This window comes from Pezoporus wallicus, unplaced genomic scaffold, assembly GCF_028554395.1.
Source record: "Pezoporus wallicus isolate ANWC-B61680 ecotype Strahan unplaced genomic scaffold, APGP_CSIRO_Pwel_v1 contig_11996, whole genome shotgun sequence".
Taxonomy (NCBI): Eukaryota; Metazoa; Chordata; class Aves; order Psittaciformes; family Psittacidae; genus Pezoporus; species Pezoporus wallicus.
Genome location: NW_026641627.1, coordinates 250,558 through 268,455, shown reverse-complemented (window position 1 = coordinate 268,455; position 17,898 = coordinate 250,558). Strand labels below are relative to the sequence as shown.

The following is a 17,898-nucleotide window of genomic DNA, read 5'->3' as shown; positions in this document are numbered from 1 at the left end:
GAGCTCGCGCTGATTTAGGGGGTGAGTACACGGACCCTGGGGTGCTTGGCTGCTGTGGGGACCCCCCGGTGCCGGCACCCCCAGGAGTCCCCAGCCGGGGCGGGTGCAGCCGAGCGGTCCCGGGGGCCTTGGGCAGGAACCGAGCGGCGGAGCCTCCCCGCAGGCCGCCCGTAGCAACGCGGCGCCCCGGCAGGTTGCTAGGGGCGGGGAGCGCTTCCGGCTGGGCGGGGATCACTTCCGGCACGGTGAGGCCTGGCCGAGCGGGGCGGTGAGCGGGCAGGCAGCGGGAGGGGGGACCGGGGATGGGGTCCGGGGGCTGTAGCGGGGTCCGGAGTGGCGGGGCTGCTGGAAGGGGCTCTGCTTTAAGGGGCTCTGCTGGAGCGCTGCCCCAGGGGGTCCTCGCCGGCTCCGTAGCGGCCGCTCTTCGTGCTGCAGCCGGGCTGGTTGCGGCAGAGCGCGGTGCCGTGGGGAAGGGAGGAGGAGCTGTGTGTGCCCTGCGCTGAGGCTGCACGGCTGCTTCTCCTTTCGGACCCCCGTATGCCTGGGGACAGTGGGCCCGTGAGCCTGCAGCCGGGCTGCTCAGCCCCGGTGATGGCTGTTTATAGCGGTGCTGAGCACACGCATACCCCTGAAGGCAGTATTGGCCAGTCTCCATCCTAGCACCTACTAAGTCGTTTCTTGCCTTATCCTTTGACAGCAGCTTTTATCTTCTGCACCAATACCGTTGCTCTTTTTTCCACCCCAATAGGAAGCTAATGCCTATCACTTAAAGTGATTCTATAGCTTTGTCCTACAGTGATTATTTATATAGTACTAGGTCTTGAAGATGCCAGCTGGGAAACACAGAACAGCAAAAAGAAAGGTTTGAGTGTGTCCTGGCTTCATTGAGGTGGCTGGTTTATGGCCCTGACGCTGAAAACACACAGTTATATATGATAGGGTCTGATCCTGTGTCTAGGGGGATGGCTGCATCTTCAGTGGTGGTACTGAGGAAGAGCACAAACCTGTAGCCCTAAGTAGCCTCTCACTGGTCCTGTGGTACAGCTCTGGCTTTGCCTGAGGATAGAACCCTTTTGTGCAGGGGTAGCTGTTTGCAGTAAAATCCTGATAGAGGCAAATAGTCAAAATCAGTTCCCATAACGAAGTGCACGTGTTTGTGACCTATTTCTGCTGTGATGTTCCAGCAAGATGGCTAAGCCTGCGGGGAGAGGTGGTAGCTGCTGTGAGACCGGATAAGTAAGCTGGAGGGGTGAGGGGAAAGTGTCTTCCCAGGGTCTGACATAGGAGTACCCGTCTTTAAATGCAGTTTAAGAACAGCTACTTTAAGTGTAGCCATGTTAATAGGTGAGGTGGTCTGAGGAAAAGGTGGTTGATAACCTGTGAACAAGAAGCAGCAGCCAAGGAAGAGGTGATAAAACTGTTAGCCTCATGGGAACAGGGAGGAAAACTCCATTGTCATCCAGGGACCTGCTGGATGAGCTGTAAGGTACAGTGCAAGGACGTTGTGCTTGCAGTGAGGAAACCCTGTGCAAGCTTCTGTGTATGGTGGGAAAGGCTGAACCCTGCTTCCCCCAGGTTCAGCTTTGGCCTGCTCATGTATGTAAGCTTCAGCCTCCTTGCCTGGGCAGGTTTGGGTGCTGTGTTAACCACAGGCGTTTTAAAACAGGGAAGAATTTTGCAAACATTACTTTAGGTCCACTGATAGGTTGGAATGGGGGTTACCTGCTGTGGCTCCTGTGCAAGCAAGGACACTCTATGACTAGTTGGAGCATGATGTCAGGTCCTCTGAGCATATTTCATGGGGTAATGCTTAAAATGGTAGTGGCAGCTGCTGCCAGCCTGCTTGAGAGCTCCTGATGCTGGTCACGTCACCTGGGATTTGTTAGAGAATTACTAATACCCTCAAGGGAAGTGAAACAGAAAAGGGGAAAGGAGGAGGAGACTTGCAGAAGATGAGGATTATTTGTTTTCACTGTATCAGTTTCTTGCTTATTTTTGTGTGCTCTGTTTCCGGTGTATGAGTCAGGAATCTCAGTAGGAGTTTGTCCTGAGAAAGCTCCAGGTGAGGAGTGAAGCCACATCCCTTCCTGTGCTGTTTGAGGAAGGGGGTGGGCAAGAATAACATTTTCAAGAGATAGCCCCATAAATAACATTGTGATAAAATGCAGTTCAAGGGTGAAGTTTCCCATGGTTCTGTTTCTTGCTGAGGAGCTGCTGCCTTAGTGGATTGGAGGAGAGGGCCTTTTTAACTTTAAAAGCATTTAGGGATGAGCCATGTTCGTGCTTTGTTGACACTGTGGTATGTCCTGTGCAGCCTCTGGGGCTGTGTTGGGACTTGCCAAGTCTGAGTGGTCCAGTGTGTGTTGTGGCTTCCTGCACAGGTCCCACATGGCTTTTGCTTACTGAGTTTTAATCAGAATTTGAGGGGAAAAGAAAACAACCCTTTCACTGAAGTCCAGACCTGAAGGGGCCATGAAAGGTCATTTGTTCTTAGTGCCTGATTCAGAGGCAGGATTATATACACTCACACCCCATCCCAGGCGAAGGCTTATCTGCTCTGCTCCTCTGAATCATCAGTAACTGGGGTTCCACAGTCTCTGTTTTCCTGGGGCTGCAGCTCATGGAGTTTGGAATTTCCCCTCTCTTTCAAAACTCAAAATAATATCCCACATTTCAGATGACTTAAAATTATTTCTTGTAATTTATATACCACTCCTTTTAGTATGTTATGACATTTGCCAAATGACACTTGCCTTTTATGCAATAGCATTGAATTGTCTTAAATTTATCAACTATAACTTTACTCAGATTGTAGTCTAAGTTTAGCATCTTTCTGAACTAGGTCACATCAGCAGAGTGTAGAAATCTCCTCCTAGGCTGAGAAATACAGAGCCTGCTTTGGAGATAATTTCTAGGAGGCAGATCACCACCATTCAGCTGAAACATTCACACAGCACAATCTCACACCCAAGCTTTCGTAATACAGAGAATTGTAAGTATCAGTAAGTAGTGCTGATTCAGTAAGTATGCACCAGTCTCATACAGGTCAGGAGAATTGATTCAGACAGTAATCACAGCTGAGCTCTGATGGCATCTCGGACTAACCGAACTTCCCTTTTGGGACTTTCTGTGGTGTGCTCCAGCAATTCTGGCAGGAGAGTTCTCCCTTAATGTAGAAAGCCATTACTCATTCATAGAATGAATTGACAGCTCCATTAACAAAAGATAAAGGAAGGAAGAAAGGATGGTCCTGGGGCTGAGAAACTAGCCTGGGACACAGGAGGTCAATGTTTAACTCTGCCACAAACTACCTGTGTGACCATCTCAAGGTATATGGGGCTTAGTGTAACTGGCCATTAAAACCATGCCTAACTTTAAATACATAACTCATCCTCTGTCTTCAACAGATCTACCTTCTGTGTGGTTTATTTAGGTAGCAGTTGGCTTTGTACACTATCTAAACCAACAAGGCTGTGACCACATATACAGTGTAATAGTCATCTTGCATGAAAGCCAGGGAGAATCTATTCTTCTTAAGCTCTTCCTTTGCTGTTTCGTGAACATTGTTTATATTGTGTTTGTCTTCCCCTCACTTGCAAATGAACTGATAGTAGTATTGGTGCACTATTTTCATAGGCAGGTGGTAAAAGAGAAGCATCCAAATAAAATGTCACACTTGTTTCCCTCTTTCTTATTGGTTCTGTAGATCAAGTGTATCTTCAACAAACCTGCATGAGAGAGTCCATCATTTTTTGATAATGGAAAGTGAATACCTGAAGACATGATGCAAATAATTGCGCTTTTTTTTTCCCTCCTTGTAGTAACCAATCTTCTTGAGAGCATTAGAGAAGAAGGGTGCACCCACGATGGCTGCTGAGTTGGATTTCTCCCCACCTGAAATCCCTGAGCCCACGTTTATGGAGAATGTGCTACGCTACGGACTCTTCTTTGGAGCCATTTTCCAGCTTATCTGTGTGCTGGCCATAATCCTGCCAGTGTCCAAATCCCATAAGACAGTAAGCAGTGCTCTTTAATACTGATGGGCAGAGTTGGAGAAAGTAGGATGGGAGGCAACTTTGAGTAGCTAACGGAGACACAATGGTCTGCCCCTGGGATTGATGACAGTTTCATTGTTCTCTTTTCTTCCTTCCAGCTTTTCCACCTTCGGCTTTTGTCTTGTGATTTACCACCATACTAGAAAGTCAGGAACAAATACCTGAGCCAGGGGCTCTCTTAAGTATCAGTGAAAAAAGTGACCTGAAGCACTGGCAAGGTGTGCTAAATGTACATGATGTTCCTGACTGTGCAGGAAGTGGCTTTAGTCCCAACACCAGATTGTCCACCTGCTGATTTGCTTTATTAATTGCCAGAGTTTCCCCTTCGCAGGACTTGCCTTTCAGGAAATGACTTTGGGCTCTAGTTTGTATGAAGTTATTGGGAACAAGATACAGGTGATATTTCTAGTATATTCTAAGATATGCAAGGTATCTAAGATACGTAAGAAGGGCGTGGGCCTGCTCAAGGGTGTCCAGAGGGGGTCACGAAGATGCTTTGAAGACTGGAGCAGCTCTGCTCTGGGGACAGGCTGGTCGAGCTGTGCTTGTTCAGCCTGGAGAAGAGAAGGCTCTGGGGAGACCTTATCGCAGCTCCAGTGACTAAAGGGACTACAAGAAACCTGGAGAGGAGCTTTGGACAAGGGCATGTAGGGACAGGGCAAGGGGAATGGCTGTAACCTACCAGAGGGGAGATTGAAATCAGATCTTAGGCAGAAGCTCTTCCCTGTGAGGGTGCTGATGCACTGGTACAGGGTGCCCAGGGAAGCTGCGGCTGCCCCATCCCTGGCAGTGTTCAAGGCCAGGTTGGACACAGGGGCTTGGAGCAAGCTGCTCTAGTGGAAGGTGTCCCTGCCCATGGCAAGGGGGTGGAACTGGATGAGCTTTAAGGCCTCTTTCAACCCAAACCAGTCTGGGGTTCCAGTGTGAGGAAGGCAGTTTTCAGTACTGACACCCAATCTAATGCCACCAAGTGAAGGATGCTTCGATGCAGTTGGTGCAGGAAAAGGTTAAAGTGAAAGATTCAAGTGAGCTACAGGACTCCTGTTCCTCTAACCTGGACCCCACTGGGATGACCTGCAACCCCCTGGCTTTTCAGATAAAAGAGCTCCATGTGCTGGGGACAGGGATTTCAGTGTTGGTGATCAGGCAGCAAGTTTGGTGGTTTGATACAGATTTTGTCTAAACGCTTGTGGTGTATTTTCAGTAACAACTCAGCATGGGAAGTGTTGTTTTCAGGCTATCTTTATCTGCCTTGTGCAGAAGGAAGCATGGAAATTTTCAGCCTGTGTGAGGAAGGGAATGCCTGAGGGCGAGGCATGGTGTGAAGGATGTAGTTCATGACCCAGCTTTTCCACCTTTAACTGCTGGTGTGATGTGAAGTTGCAGTGATGTACTGGCTTAGTGACACTGCCCCAGCATTGGTGCATTCTGTCCTGCTCAGGAGCTGCAGCTCCCAGCAGGGAGATGATGGTCATGGCTGGTGGTCACGATGCAGTGGCATTGCAAGTCTTGCACTGTTATTCTACAGCCACCAGCACCCATCTGTTATAGTCCATGGTTTCCCCTGATAAATATTTAAGAAGCACTGAGGAGCCTGATTCCTGAGAGCTGGAAAAAGTGAGAGCTTTAGTTTGAAGTGTGAAAGTGAAGACCAGGCCTGCGATTAAACTGCTAACGCTCAAGACCTGTTACTGTTTGAGTTTGCAAGCATGCTTTGACGTTTGCTTGCTCTACTTTTTACTTTCTCCACATGTCCTCTAGATTTACTGTCCATATGACTAATTTACAAGACTGTGAACGCCAGAGGCTCCCCCTCCAGATCTTGGGAATGATGATTGAGTCTGGGTAGCATAGTAGGATCTCTGTCTTGGAGGCTTTGGGCTTTGAAGTCTGCCTTGGTTTGAACGTTAGAAGGCAGCAGTGTTCACTTTATGGCAGCTGCATCTGTGAGCAATATACTGCATGTTGCTCCATTCCTCCAGAGCCTGCTGGCTTTCCATACACCGATTACAGCCCTTGGAAAGCCAGCCAAGTCTCCTTCCTTGGAAAGCCACACAGATGTGAACTCTTAATAGCCCAGTAACTTGAGAGATGTTTGAACCAAGCTCTTTGATTAAAAGGATACTGTGAGATGCTTGCCTCCCCCTCCATTATCTGGAGCGCTGTCTTGGAAGCCTGAAACTAGCACGTCTTGCTCAGCCATTTTTTGTGTGTCCTTTTCCAGTTGGCACACACTGACTGATAGAAACCAAGATGCTAAAGCAATATTTATACTCAAATGCATTTAATGAAAGGAGGCAATCTGCATGTGTGTGCTTTCTCAGATGAGACTGGCGCTGTTCCCTTGTGTTTTTACAAGATAACTAGACTTTACTTCCCAGGGCTGAAATACTATCTGTCATCTTCCCTGAAGGAAACAAGGAGCATATCTAAGCATTCCTTCTTAGTCCAGGTGAAAAAAGCTTTGCCTGCAATTCCCACCCTGGATTTGGGGCTCAGTTTGGAGGCTTTGAACTTTGCATTCTTATTACTGTGGGGGGGAGTATTTTTTGTCTTGCCCTTGATAATGGTTAACATTTAGCAGAAATACCGTGAATGTTTCCACTGGTGATTATCTGATATCTTCTCCCTTTCCTAATTTGAATTGTTTTCATTTAGTGTTGATTTTCTCTCCTTTAAAGTTGGGTTTGGTTTTATTTTCCAAATGCTGTTTTAGACACTTCAGCTCTTAATGGCTTCTGTGGTAACAAGCTGCTTCTGTGCATAAACTGACATCAAAAAGCACATGCAGGAGAGTCAGAGATGGTGCTGCTTGAGTCTCATTAAATGTAGGCTCAGTTTGATATAGAAGTGTTCCAACAGGGACACCCAGCGTTTGCTTCCTTTGGCTTATACTCAGATTCCCAAAGCGAGCTGTCAGCAAATCACAAGAACAAGTTACTGACTGTTTCTCAATTGATTCTTGTAGGACTCTGAGAGTTTTGAGCCCAAGAATTCAGAGACAGTGAAGAAGTCAAAGGCGACTGCTCCGCAGATAAGCAAGAAACCTAAGAAGGAAACCAAAAAGAAACGATAAAGGCATGAGCAATGAGCCTCAAAAGGCAAAATAATCACCTATAATCACGCTTCCCCGGAGATGGCATCAAAGGCAACTCACTAGATTAAATGGTTCTCTGGCATTGCCATGTTTTACCTTTCAGAGACAAGGGAGAAGGAACTTAGAAGAGTGGAAGGGGTGGGGTTCCACCATAGATTTCTTATAAGGAAAGAGGACTTCATATGTCCAGGACTTCATCTGACATGATTAATGTGTCAATCACCATTAAAGTGACTTCTGTCATTCCTGCTGGCTAGAGAGACCTATTGTCCTAGCTCCACCATGCTGGCTGTTGTTCCTAGTCCAGTCCCTGGAGAAGGTGGAGCATGGGTTGCTACTTTGGATACTGGTTTGTGTTGTATTTTTTGAAGGCAGAGGGATCAAATGGATCAAGGATACCACACTACACAGCTTTGTATTCATTCATCTCTGTTGTCATCTAGTCTGAAATACATAGCTGCATTTTATGGCTTAATAATAATGTCTTTGTCATATTCTTTAATTCTTTAGGTAATAACTCATCAGATTCCAGACTGCAGTAGATGAAAGCTTTCATTTCCCCAGCATCGCTGCCTTTCTTACTCCCCACCCATGCACTTTACATTCCCACCCTGGAAAGCAGGTGCAATTCAGGGAATTGAGGCTGTGGTGGGGACTGCAAAAAGCAAGGAACAGTTTGATTTTGGGAGGTGCAAAATTTAATGTGTGTGTTAATGGGGTTCCAAAGTTTCTTTTCCCAAGTACTGTGTGTGTTGGAGAAAAGCTGCTCTGAGGTGAGAGTCTTGGAGCAGGGAACTGGTTGTGTATCAAACAGCACTGCCTGGCTGTACTGTTGATAAACCTCCCGTCAGGCAGCTGAGCGCCAACCACATTCTCCATTTCAACATGGCTGGGGCTTGTTGCATTTGCAGTCTCCCTCTCAGCCTTGCCTGTTGCAGTCTCCTGCATCTCCTCTTGCTGAATTCTCCCTGAAGTTAAATATGATCTCAGCCTGAGGAGATCCAGGGGGTGGCAAGCTGCCTGTGTACCATGACTGTATAGCAAGAGACATGTACACAATGTTCCTTCAGGCTCTGCCCCTCCAGGTCCAGGGACAACCTAGTATTAGATTTAAATATGGCTAGACAGGACTGGAAAGAGATAGGTGGTGACACAGCCACAGAGTCTCTGTAGGGCAGCTCAAGCTTCCTGAAGCCAGCTCACATCTTGGTTTGTTTGATCATGAATGAGTCAATGGGAGGAGAACCTGCTCTTGTAGGCGCACCCAGGGTTCAGAGCAGCTTTGAAGGGCAGGCTTCTCTCTAGCAGGGCTGGAAGTCTGAGAACCTTTTTGCATACATAGCCTCCCATCCTCAATTTACAAATGCCTTGGGAGCCCAGATATGGTAGCAGTGTTGTGCTGCTGGGTGTTCTTTAACAGGAGTTGAACAACACATTTACACCATTGGTGTTTAGAGCAGCCATGTTCCCTGCTCGCTCTTGGTTTTGGTGGGTGAGACAAATGGATCCCAGTACCAGTTTGATTAACCTCTCACTGCTTCCTCTGCTCCAGGCTCTCTGCTTCCCTTAACCAGAATGCTGACACCAAGGTGAACTGCTTAAAATCCAGCTAAGAGTTCTGCTTTAAATTCAGCATTTCCTTTTTCTTCCTTCTTTTGAGCTACATAAAGGCAATATTAGGACAGAACAAAGCATGGGAGACTCAAGCGTTCTACAATTGCTTTGAGTTCTCATTACAAAGAAACATTACAGAAATTTCCCAGGCAAATAACAACAATATTTTGTTATAAGTTTCCATTACGGACCTGTGTTCCTGTCTGGAATCTGCAGGGGAAAGAAGAGCGTGGCTACTGCCCTGGACAGGTACTGCAGATCATTTCTTCCATTTTAATAAAAGAGGATGGTGGTGGTTTCATCTAAAAGACTGGTTTTCTGCAGGTTGCCTAAAGGAGGGGGTTAATGCTTTAATGGAACTGCAACTATTGAAAGAGTAGCACACACGCATTACCCAAAATATAGAAGTGCTTCTACAGCTAAGAACCAGTCAGCAATGAGTGCTCTGTGGTTGTTACCTGAAATAGCAGGCTACTACATTCACATCTGCATCTGGCTGGTTTACTCATTGCTGAGTGGAAATCATGGTTGTTAGGGTTTGGTTTTGTTGGGGGAGGAGGGATTAAGATAAATGTCCCAGTCTGTTCCTAACAGTATTACACCTATTTGAATGCTTTTGTTAGCTGAACTTATAGTGTGTTTTTAGAGATGATGAATATCCCATGTGTTTTAGTTTCTCTTGACATGTGTAATAAATACAATCAGAATCTCTTTGTTTAAAAAGAAATCTCTTTTTAAAGTTGTACTGCCTTTTCCATGCATTCATTGTGAAAGCTGCCAGAACTCATACTATAGGAACACAGGGACATAAATAACCTATTCATAAAAATGATCCATTAAGGGAAAGCCTTTCAGATCATTTAATCTGTGAGAAATTGGTTACTTAATACTGTCAGGCATGTGTGCATCTCTCATCTGTGTTTGACTTGGAAGTAGGGAACTATCTCCCAGTACAACTTCAGCTCCTTGGGAAGGAAGGAGGAAATGGCGCAATGACTAAATGAATTTGCCTCTCAGGAGAGATTCTGGCTCCAAGAGCCCCCATGAAGGTAGCAATAATAAAGGCATCATTTGTTAATAATGCAAGCAGGGGATTAGATGGGATTCAGTAGGCTGGTAATAGGGATTTCCAGGAGCCCCTTGGCTGTAGCTCAGGTTTACATGCAGGAGTGTGGAGCTGGTTGGTGTCTCTTCTTGGCAGTGGTAAGACCAGAGTGGTAGCCAAGAACTGGCAAGCATCTGTTGGTTTCTTCACCAGAAAACCAAAGCTAGAGAAGGACCAGTGTGGTGACTCCTCTAATTCCCAAGCATTTTTCTCCAGGCTGTTTTGTAATTAACATCCCAAAGGGAGCTGAAGGCCTCATTAAGTCAATTTTATTGAAGGGGAGGTTTTCAAAGGTCTGCCTCCAGATACCAGCTAGTTAGCAGCATGGGACAAGCAGCACCTTGCTCTGCCACCCAAGGCCCTGGAGCTGGGCTGAGAGATGAGTTTCCTCTGCTATTGTTTGTCATGAAGTTCCTCTCCCTCCACAGACCAAGCCTCAGCTCTGAAGAAACATGGTAGGGAGTTGAGAATTCCTTGCTTCGTTTTTGATCACATTCCCACAGCTCTGCCTCTCTGACCACACTCATCTTGAGAGCTGTGGCCATCACCATCCCCTTGAGCTGTCCCACACTCACAATGCATCCTTGTGCTCCTCAGGCACAAGCAGCACAGTCCCTTGAGGCAGGCTAATAAGTAGCTTGTGACTGGAGTTCCAGTTCACACAGTTCAATTAAATCCCTGTTAATCTTGTTCAGACCTAATTTACTTTCATTCTCACAAATATGCTTCTCTCTGCTTCAGAGGGGTTCTGGTGAGGTTCCCTATTGATAGAAACTGAAGAGCCCAAGGCTGCCTTTAAGGAGGATTGGTGTTTGCAGAGCAGCCCCCTTGTCGAGTCAAGAACCAAGATTATTCCCCAGTCTGTCATGAAGAATGTGGAAATACTCCTTCAGTGGCTGGGCTTCAGGGAGGGTCAAGGCTGGATCTGATGATGCTTGAGAAAATAAGGAAGCTGTAGGAGGGGAGGAGCTGCTCAGTATCCCTGTTTCCCAGGGCACTGCTGAACTGTTCCCCTGTGTGCATGTGTTGATTTTTGGACAGATCTGGAGTGCTGGACCTGTCTCTTGGGAGCCTCTCTTAGGCTGATACTTCTTCCAGGCAGAAGTTATGTTGTTCACAGCCTGTGGCCTGCAGGGATCGAGATGACTGTATTGATTTAGTTGTTTGTTTGTTAATCTCATGAGGCATCAGAGACTGACTGCAGCGAGAAAATGGGATGATGAATGGAGAGTGCTGGAGTACAGAGCGTGGCTGCTTGGCTGCTGATAAGGTTGATTGCCAGCTTTGGCACTGGGAAGGGATCTGACCTTCCTCTTCCTCCTCCTCCAGCCAGAAGGGATGATTTGGTTGGGGAGCATTCCCTTTCTCTCTGGCAGGAGACATGGACTGTAATCAGTGCTTGCATTTCTTCTTAAATTGGCAGTTACTGGGGGTCCAAGGTCCTGTTTGTCTCCTCTGGTTGTTTCTGGCTTCTGAGTGTGTTTTGGGGGATGTTCTCTGGATGTTGGTACATGGGCCAGTATGCAGTAGCTGATCAAAATGTCTCTTGCTTAGGACTGGCAGTCGCAGGGCAATGAACTCAGCTTCCTGCCTCTCCCTTGAAATTCAGCTGATTTCCCCATTTCATTCTGATTCTTCCCAATTTGTGGCCTTGCTGTCACCATAATTCCCCTCATGCCTCCTCTTGATGCTTCCACTCTGTATACTCATGTCCATTGCAGTTCTTCTGTCCTTGCAGCCAAATTTTACCTGCCAGTGGCAGACTGTGCATCTTACCTGCTGTCACTGATACAAAGAAAGAACATGTGGAGAAGCATCCAGGATGGAGAAAGGTGCCCCCTTGTAATCAGCCCTTTTAGCGTGTTTCTCTTCCCTCGTGATTTCTCCAACCAGCAGATGTAGCTGCTGGGGAAGGACATCTCTCCTCCACCTTGGAAGCCGCAGGTCTACCCGGGAAGCTGTGCCATGCACATCAGCCTCCCCCTGAGCCAAGAGGAATTAAAGCAATCAAATATTACACATCCCATCCCTGGCAGTGTTCAAGGCCAGGTTGGATGGGGCTTGGGTCTAGTGGAAGGTGTCCCTGCCCATGGCAGGGGGTTGGAACTGGATGAGCTTTAAGGTCCCTTCCAACCCAAACCATTCTATGATATGATTCTATGATTCCAAGCTCTTGTGATGAGTGCACTGGTGCTGTGTGTCCTTCACACCACCCATTCAGATCCTTCTCCTCCTTGCCAGCACATACAGATTAGTCTTGTGCAATCCCAAACCTCTTGCTCACTTCTCCCAGCTTCCCTGCTTTTATTTAGTGCCTGGAGGCCCCGATGTGGCTTTGATGCTCCTTGCACCCTGCTTGCTGGAGGCGTGAGCAGCCACGCACCAGGAAACCGCAGTCCTACCGGGACCACAGTGTCATAGACCAGAGGAGAGAAGCTGACAGGTTCCTCCATGGCTTGAGTCCAGCATTTTTGGCTGGTAGGTACAAGGTAAACCTGCTTTGGATCACATCTGCTTTGCTTTTTAAACCCAACTGTTGCCTGGTTGATGTTTCATGTCACACTTGCAGAGCTCGGCTCCTGAATGGGGGATGCTGTGGATGGAGGGGGTTGAAGGGCTTTCATTTCTTATCTTCTGTTCTTGACAAGGAGCTAGTACCATGTTCTACTAGAAGTCCTATTTACATGGTAAAAGCAGTGTTCCTTATTTGTGAAACCCACACTGTTCCTTGCCAGAAGGCTGTCCCAGCCTCCGAGGTGCCGCCTCTCTCTGTTAAGGTCAGCCAGTCCCAGTTCATGGACTGGGGCCATGGAAAGGCATCAGCAGTGGCCTGAGATGTCTCATACTCTGCTGAAGCAGAGACTACAACCTGGGAGTCCCTGGCTCCAAGGCTAGTCCCGGCTGCCTTCCCTTTGGCTGCTGCTTCTTCAAAAGCCATCCCAAGCTTGTGAATTCACCTTGCCAAAAGCCAAAGTCTGGAGTACAACAGGCACTGGTGAACTCTCGCAGAGCAAAGCTGCTCCCTCCCTCAGGAATCCTGCTCCAGATGCTTCCTGCTGGTATTTGTGCCTTGGCTCTGGCAGTGCAGGCAGGAACTGGTGTGGGGCTGTGTCCCCCTGGCTCCTGAGGGCAGCTCTTGCACATGAAGGGCCCTCGCTGCAGTGAATGGCTGGTCCATGGCTGCTGGGTCTGCATGGCAGAGGAGGGTCCTCATGGCTGTGGTCCCCAAGGAGCCAGCTACTTGTGATGCTGCGGTGGCTCCTTTGGGTGACTGATGTCCCCATGGATTCAGGCCTCTGCAGTGAAGGGAATAGCAGGGGGAGCAGGTTTTAAGAGAAGAGAAGCCACAACCATTTCTGCTCCCCTTTTTTCAGCTCACTTCAAACTGAGCACAGACCCAAACATCATATGGTTTAAATTTCACATTCAGACTCTGGCTTCCCTCGCCCATCCCCTGCTGGAAGGACCAAGACTGGATGATGAAGGGGAAAAACCCTTGTGACTGCCACAGCTCCGCTCAGCGCAGGCTGCAGCTGCTCATGGGCCGGTGAGCAGCAGGATGCTGCTGGGGTGGCTGCCTGGGACACCTCCGCTTCCAGGGAATGCTGCGGGCAGAGCAGCCTGGATGTGGCTACTAGAGCTTTGTGCCAGCCAGATCCCTCTGCTGGCAAAGCAAGCTGGAACGAGGGCTGTAAGTCTCATCCGGATGAGTTTCTGTGGGCTTTTCTGAGCTGCTCTTTTCTATTGATACTAAGACTGGCCAAAAAGCAGAATTTCCACCGCTGGGAAATGGTGATATTTTGTGTGTGGCTTTTCTGAGGCAACAAGCAAAAAGTGTTGGATTTTTGCCCAAACGGGCTATTCCAAGATAACTTTCAGATTATATGGAAACATCCTATTTTATCAGTCAGAAACCTGGTGGGAAATGTTTTGCCTCTATTGAACATGTGGATAATTCCCCCCCCCAGCTGTTGAACTTGGTGCCTCCTTATCAAACATTTGCACATCACCAGCCAGTGGTTTTCCCCAGTCCTTTTCCCCAGGGAGTTTTGCAGTGACACTTCCTGGCTGGGGCCATCTCTGTGCTGAGGTGAAGGGCCCCTCTTGCGTGGCAGATTGTCCTGAGCCCCCACAGTGGTATCTCGGCTGCCCCTTTGTAGTCTACAACCTGCAGGATGCTGGTGTTTGGCACTTGGCTCCAGCAGCCCTGATGCTCAGTGTGAGAGAATGGCCAGAATGAGCATTTCTACCATGAAACATTGCCAAATGGCTCGTAGTGGAGGAGTTATTCTGGTCAATCCCCCTTAGAAAATAGCTCCTGAGCTTGTAACAGCAGCTCCTCTAAGGGGGCTGCTGGTGCCGATGGTTTGCCATCACACCCTCACTGTTTGCAGGGCTGTAAAGCTCAATGATTGTAAAATCTCAGGCCAAGAGCTGGGGCTGCTTCTATCCAGCATCTCAAACACACCCATTCAATTATTAATAGTAATAATTTGTGCAGATAATTTGGGATCTGCAGTGAACCGAGTGCAGCTCTCCTCAGGAGCAGAACCCACTACACAAAACGTATTCACGCTTGCCAAGGGGATGCTTAAAAAGCATCTGGCTGGAGATGAATAGATGTTTTGTTGTAAATCCACAGCTACGTTGGAGAGGTCAGGGCTCAGATCAATGACTGGATCCAGAAAGCTCCTCAGGAGCCCTGTGGAGCAGTTTGATCTGCTCAGCCGGCGGAGGAAGGCGTCACGTACTTAGTCCTGACGTGACAGTGCATCGCCTGTACTAACTCTGTCTTCTTTGCCCTAATGGAACTCGTGTAGAAGTCAGCAGGAAAGCACAGAAATACCTTAGTCCATCTTGATTTCTTCTTAGAATGTAATTTCAAGAGGGGCTGTAATAACTGAGCCACCAGAAATAGTTTGGTTTTCATTTGCAAGTACTTGGCTTTCAGTTTCTGCAGCCTCTTCCTCTCCCCGGGGTGGGTTGTATCGGTGCTATTTAGGAGTGAAGAGGAAGAATCATCTCAAGCAAATACGTTTCTGAAATAAGGCACTGAAATCCCTGGTTGGTTAAAAAAAAGAATCATTGGGGATTAGGTAAATAGTCAGAGTGGGGCAGGAGGGCAAGTGGGCGGCTGGGGAGTGTTGTCACTGCACCCAGGGACACTGGGTTGCTTAAACTCACATGGTCTTAAATCGCAGCATCGCCAGCACTGCATGTTTCATGTCAGAGTCCTGTGAGGGCACATTCTTGGATCCGAGCCCAAAAGATAAGAGGCAGGGTTTAGAGACTGTCTGTTTGCCATTTTACACATTGGCATCTTCACCGAGGAAGAGATCATGCGGTGGATGAGGTCCGGGGTGTTGCAGGTAGAGGGCCTTTGCCGTCTGCCTTCCAGCAGCAGGCGAGCTCCACCGGGGAGGAGCGGTGTGAGTGCAGCTCAGCCCGCAGGAAGGGAGCTGATTGCAACAGAGGAAAACAAAATTCAAACATTTACAAGTCATAATTGTATCTTAGACTTGGGTCTGGAGCCGGGGGAGGCTGACTCATCCCAACCTGCTCCCCCAGGGCTGGGGCCAGGCCCCCGCTCCCCTGGGCCACGCTCCCCTCCAGCAGTGCCTCCTCGCTCCAGTTCTGGCACTGCGGGAGCGGGTGTTGCTGGATCAGGAGCGAGAGGGGAGCCTCCTGTATCCCTGTGCAGGCACAGCAGGAGGAGGCATGGGGGGACCCTAGGCACCACCGTGCCCCCTTTTTTCCCTACAGGATGTCCAAAGTATGAGTGAGCAGAGCAGTACCCACACGGAGTGGTTAATTCCTTAATCCCATGTTGGTCATTAGGATTCCCTCCCTACACATCCTCATGCCAGCTGGATAGCAGAGGGGGTGCCTGTGAATTAACACCCCCAAAAAACCTCAGTACAAACCAGGCTGTGGTTTGATGCTCTGGCAAGGAGCAAGCAGGGCTGCTACCCCCAACGGGTGGGGGGAGCTCGGACTCCCTCTGCCAGGCCTGGGAAGGAGCTGAGAGGCTGAAAGGAAAGTGTGAAACCATTGGCATTGGCCAGCTCAGCGCGGCTGTAGGGCCCTTATCAGCAGCTCCTCCCAGGGAAGGGCCCCTCTGCAATGTGCTGGCCAGGGCTGATGGATCAGTGTGTGCGTGACTCCTTGTTCCGGGTGACTCATGGATTCGTTGGCCTTCACCAGTGTCATGGGAAATATTTTGTTAATAACTCAAGGAGGGGGTGGGAAACTGAAAGAAAAACTCCACCACGTAGTTCCCTGCGCCTTATTAACTTCCCCAATGGTTGCTGAAGCATCAGATCCCCCCTCAGAGTAATGGGGTTTTAAAGACATCCCTGTGGAGCATCTCCAGCGGTTGGTCGCAGCGGTGGGCAGGGGATGACAGAGGCAGTGCTGGCGGTGGGAATACAGCCCAAGGGTCACTGGAGCCGGCCAGCGGCCGAGCGTGCCTCAGAAACTGGTTCATGGGGGTTGAGGAGCGGACTCTTCATCCCGTTTCTTCCTGCAGGATGAAGTGACAGGGAACACCTCAGTGGATCGCTACTGGGGAAGGTGGGAGGGTGGCCAGTGCCACTGAGCTGGGCACGCAGCCCCAGTGGGCTCAGTACAGGTGCTGGGACACCCAGGTGAGCCCTGAGCCCATGTGTACATCTGAGCACTGCTCTGTGCACCCCGACACTGGTCTGTGTGCCCCAGCATTGCTCTGTGCACCCCGGCAATGTTCTGTGTGCCCGAGCATTGCCCTGTGCGCCCCAGCATTGCTCTGTGCACCCCGGCAATGTTCTGTGTGCCCCAGCATTCCTCTGTGCACCCCAGCATTGCTCTGTGCACCTCGACAATGTTCTGTGCACCTCGACACTGCTCTGTGCACCCCGACACTGTTCTGTGTGCCTCAGCACTGCTCTGTGCACCCCGACACTGCTCCGTGCCCGGGGAGAGCTGAGCACCTTCCACCTCCTCCCAGTGCTGGAAGAGGAAGGTGTTGAGAAGCAAGGGGAGGGATGGCTGGAACTGCCCCCATGTGCACACCTGCCTGAGCGGGATGTGGGGCGGGACACACGCACGCCTCACCTAGTCCTGCACAGGGGGATGCTGTCAGCCAGGGACCGGGCACCCCAGGGACACCCGCAGCTCTATTCTGCCTCATTTCAGAGGCTGGCACCAGCTGCAGGGGTGACCTGGGGGATGCTTTAACCCAAAGACGGGGCAGGTGCCCCAGCGGGACACGCTGCTGCCTCCGAAAGGCCCCGTGGTAATTCGGGGTGCTCCAGGGCGGCCCCGGACGTGCTCTCTTCCCCTGCTCTTCCTCAAACCTGAAGTTTTGCCTCCTCCTGACTTCGGAGACGGGGGTACGTTTATTGCAGCCCCCGGGACCGCAGCGAGGTGTCCCTGTGAGGATGGCGATGCACAGATGGAGGCGCAGCGTTCGTCCCCGCGATTCGCAGCGTGCCAGACCTCTTCAGTAACGCCAACCCCAGACCAGCCGGGGTTTAACCTCCCGAAGATCCCTTCTCCCTCCACCAGCTCTGCCTTCCAGGTAAACACAACAGCGCCGGGCGGGGAGCGCTGCTCTCAACCCCACAGCCGCGGGGAGCCCCGAGTCCCTTCCAGCCCCTCACGACCGGAGAGCCGGGATCGGGATCGGGACCGGGACCGGGACCGGGACCGGGACCGGGACCGGGACCGGGACCGGGACCACCGCTGCTCCTGCGCGTGTTCCCCCCGCCGTAACCAGGCAGCTCCTGCGCGTCCCGCGCACCTCGGAGCCTTCTCCCTTAAAAACAAACCCGCGCAGGGGAGGGGCTGCGCGCTCCCCCCCTCCGCCGTTTCCGGTTTGCTGCCATATTCCTCTTTATTTTTTCCCCTCCCCTGCCCGTGGGTCCCCCCCGCCCCGGTGCAAGGGGTGAGGCAGCAGCGCGCCGGGTCCGCGGCGCTGCGCGATGCTGCTGCCGCCGGCGCTGCCCTGAGCGCCCGGCGCGGAGCGACCCAACCCGGGGCGGGCTCCC

At 50.1% G+C, this 17,898-nt stretch overlaps 2 protein-coding genes across 3 annotated transcripts in view; one reads left to right on the top strand and one right to left on the bottom strand.

The window, feature by feature from the left end:
- The window catches only part of STK4 (serine/threonine kinase 4), a 279,445-nt gene that overhangs the window by 45,594 nt on the left and 215,953 nt on the right, over positions 1-17,898 (bottom strand). The window lies entirely within an intron of this gene.
- On the top strand, positions 193-9,493 carry MANBAL (mannosidase beta like). 2 transcript variants are annotated; one of them, XM_057424650.1, is made up of 4 exons: positions 193-271; positions 2,017-2,062; positions 3,822-4,016; positions 7,024-9,493. In XM_057424650.1, the coding sequence occupies exons 3-4, from the start codon at positions 3,867-3,869 to the stop codon at positions 7,129-7,131; spliced, it is 258 nt and encodes an 85-aa protein (XP_057280633.1). In that variant the 5' UTR covers positions 193-271; positions 2,017-2,062; positions 3,822-3,866; the 3' UTR covers positions 7,132-9,493. The 2 variants fall into 2 exon arrangements, with proteins under 2 accessions (XP_057280633.1, XP_057280634.1); XM_057424651.1 differs by lacking the exons at positions 193-271; positions 2,017-2,062 and adding an exon at positions 3,399-3,490.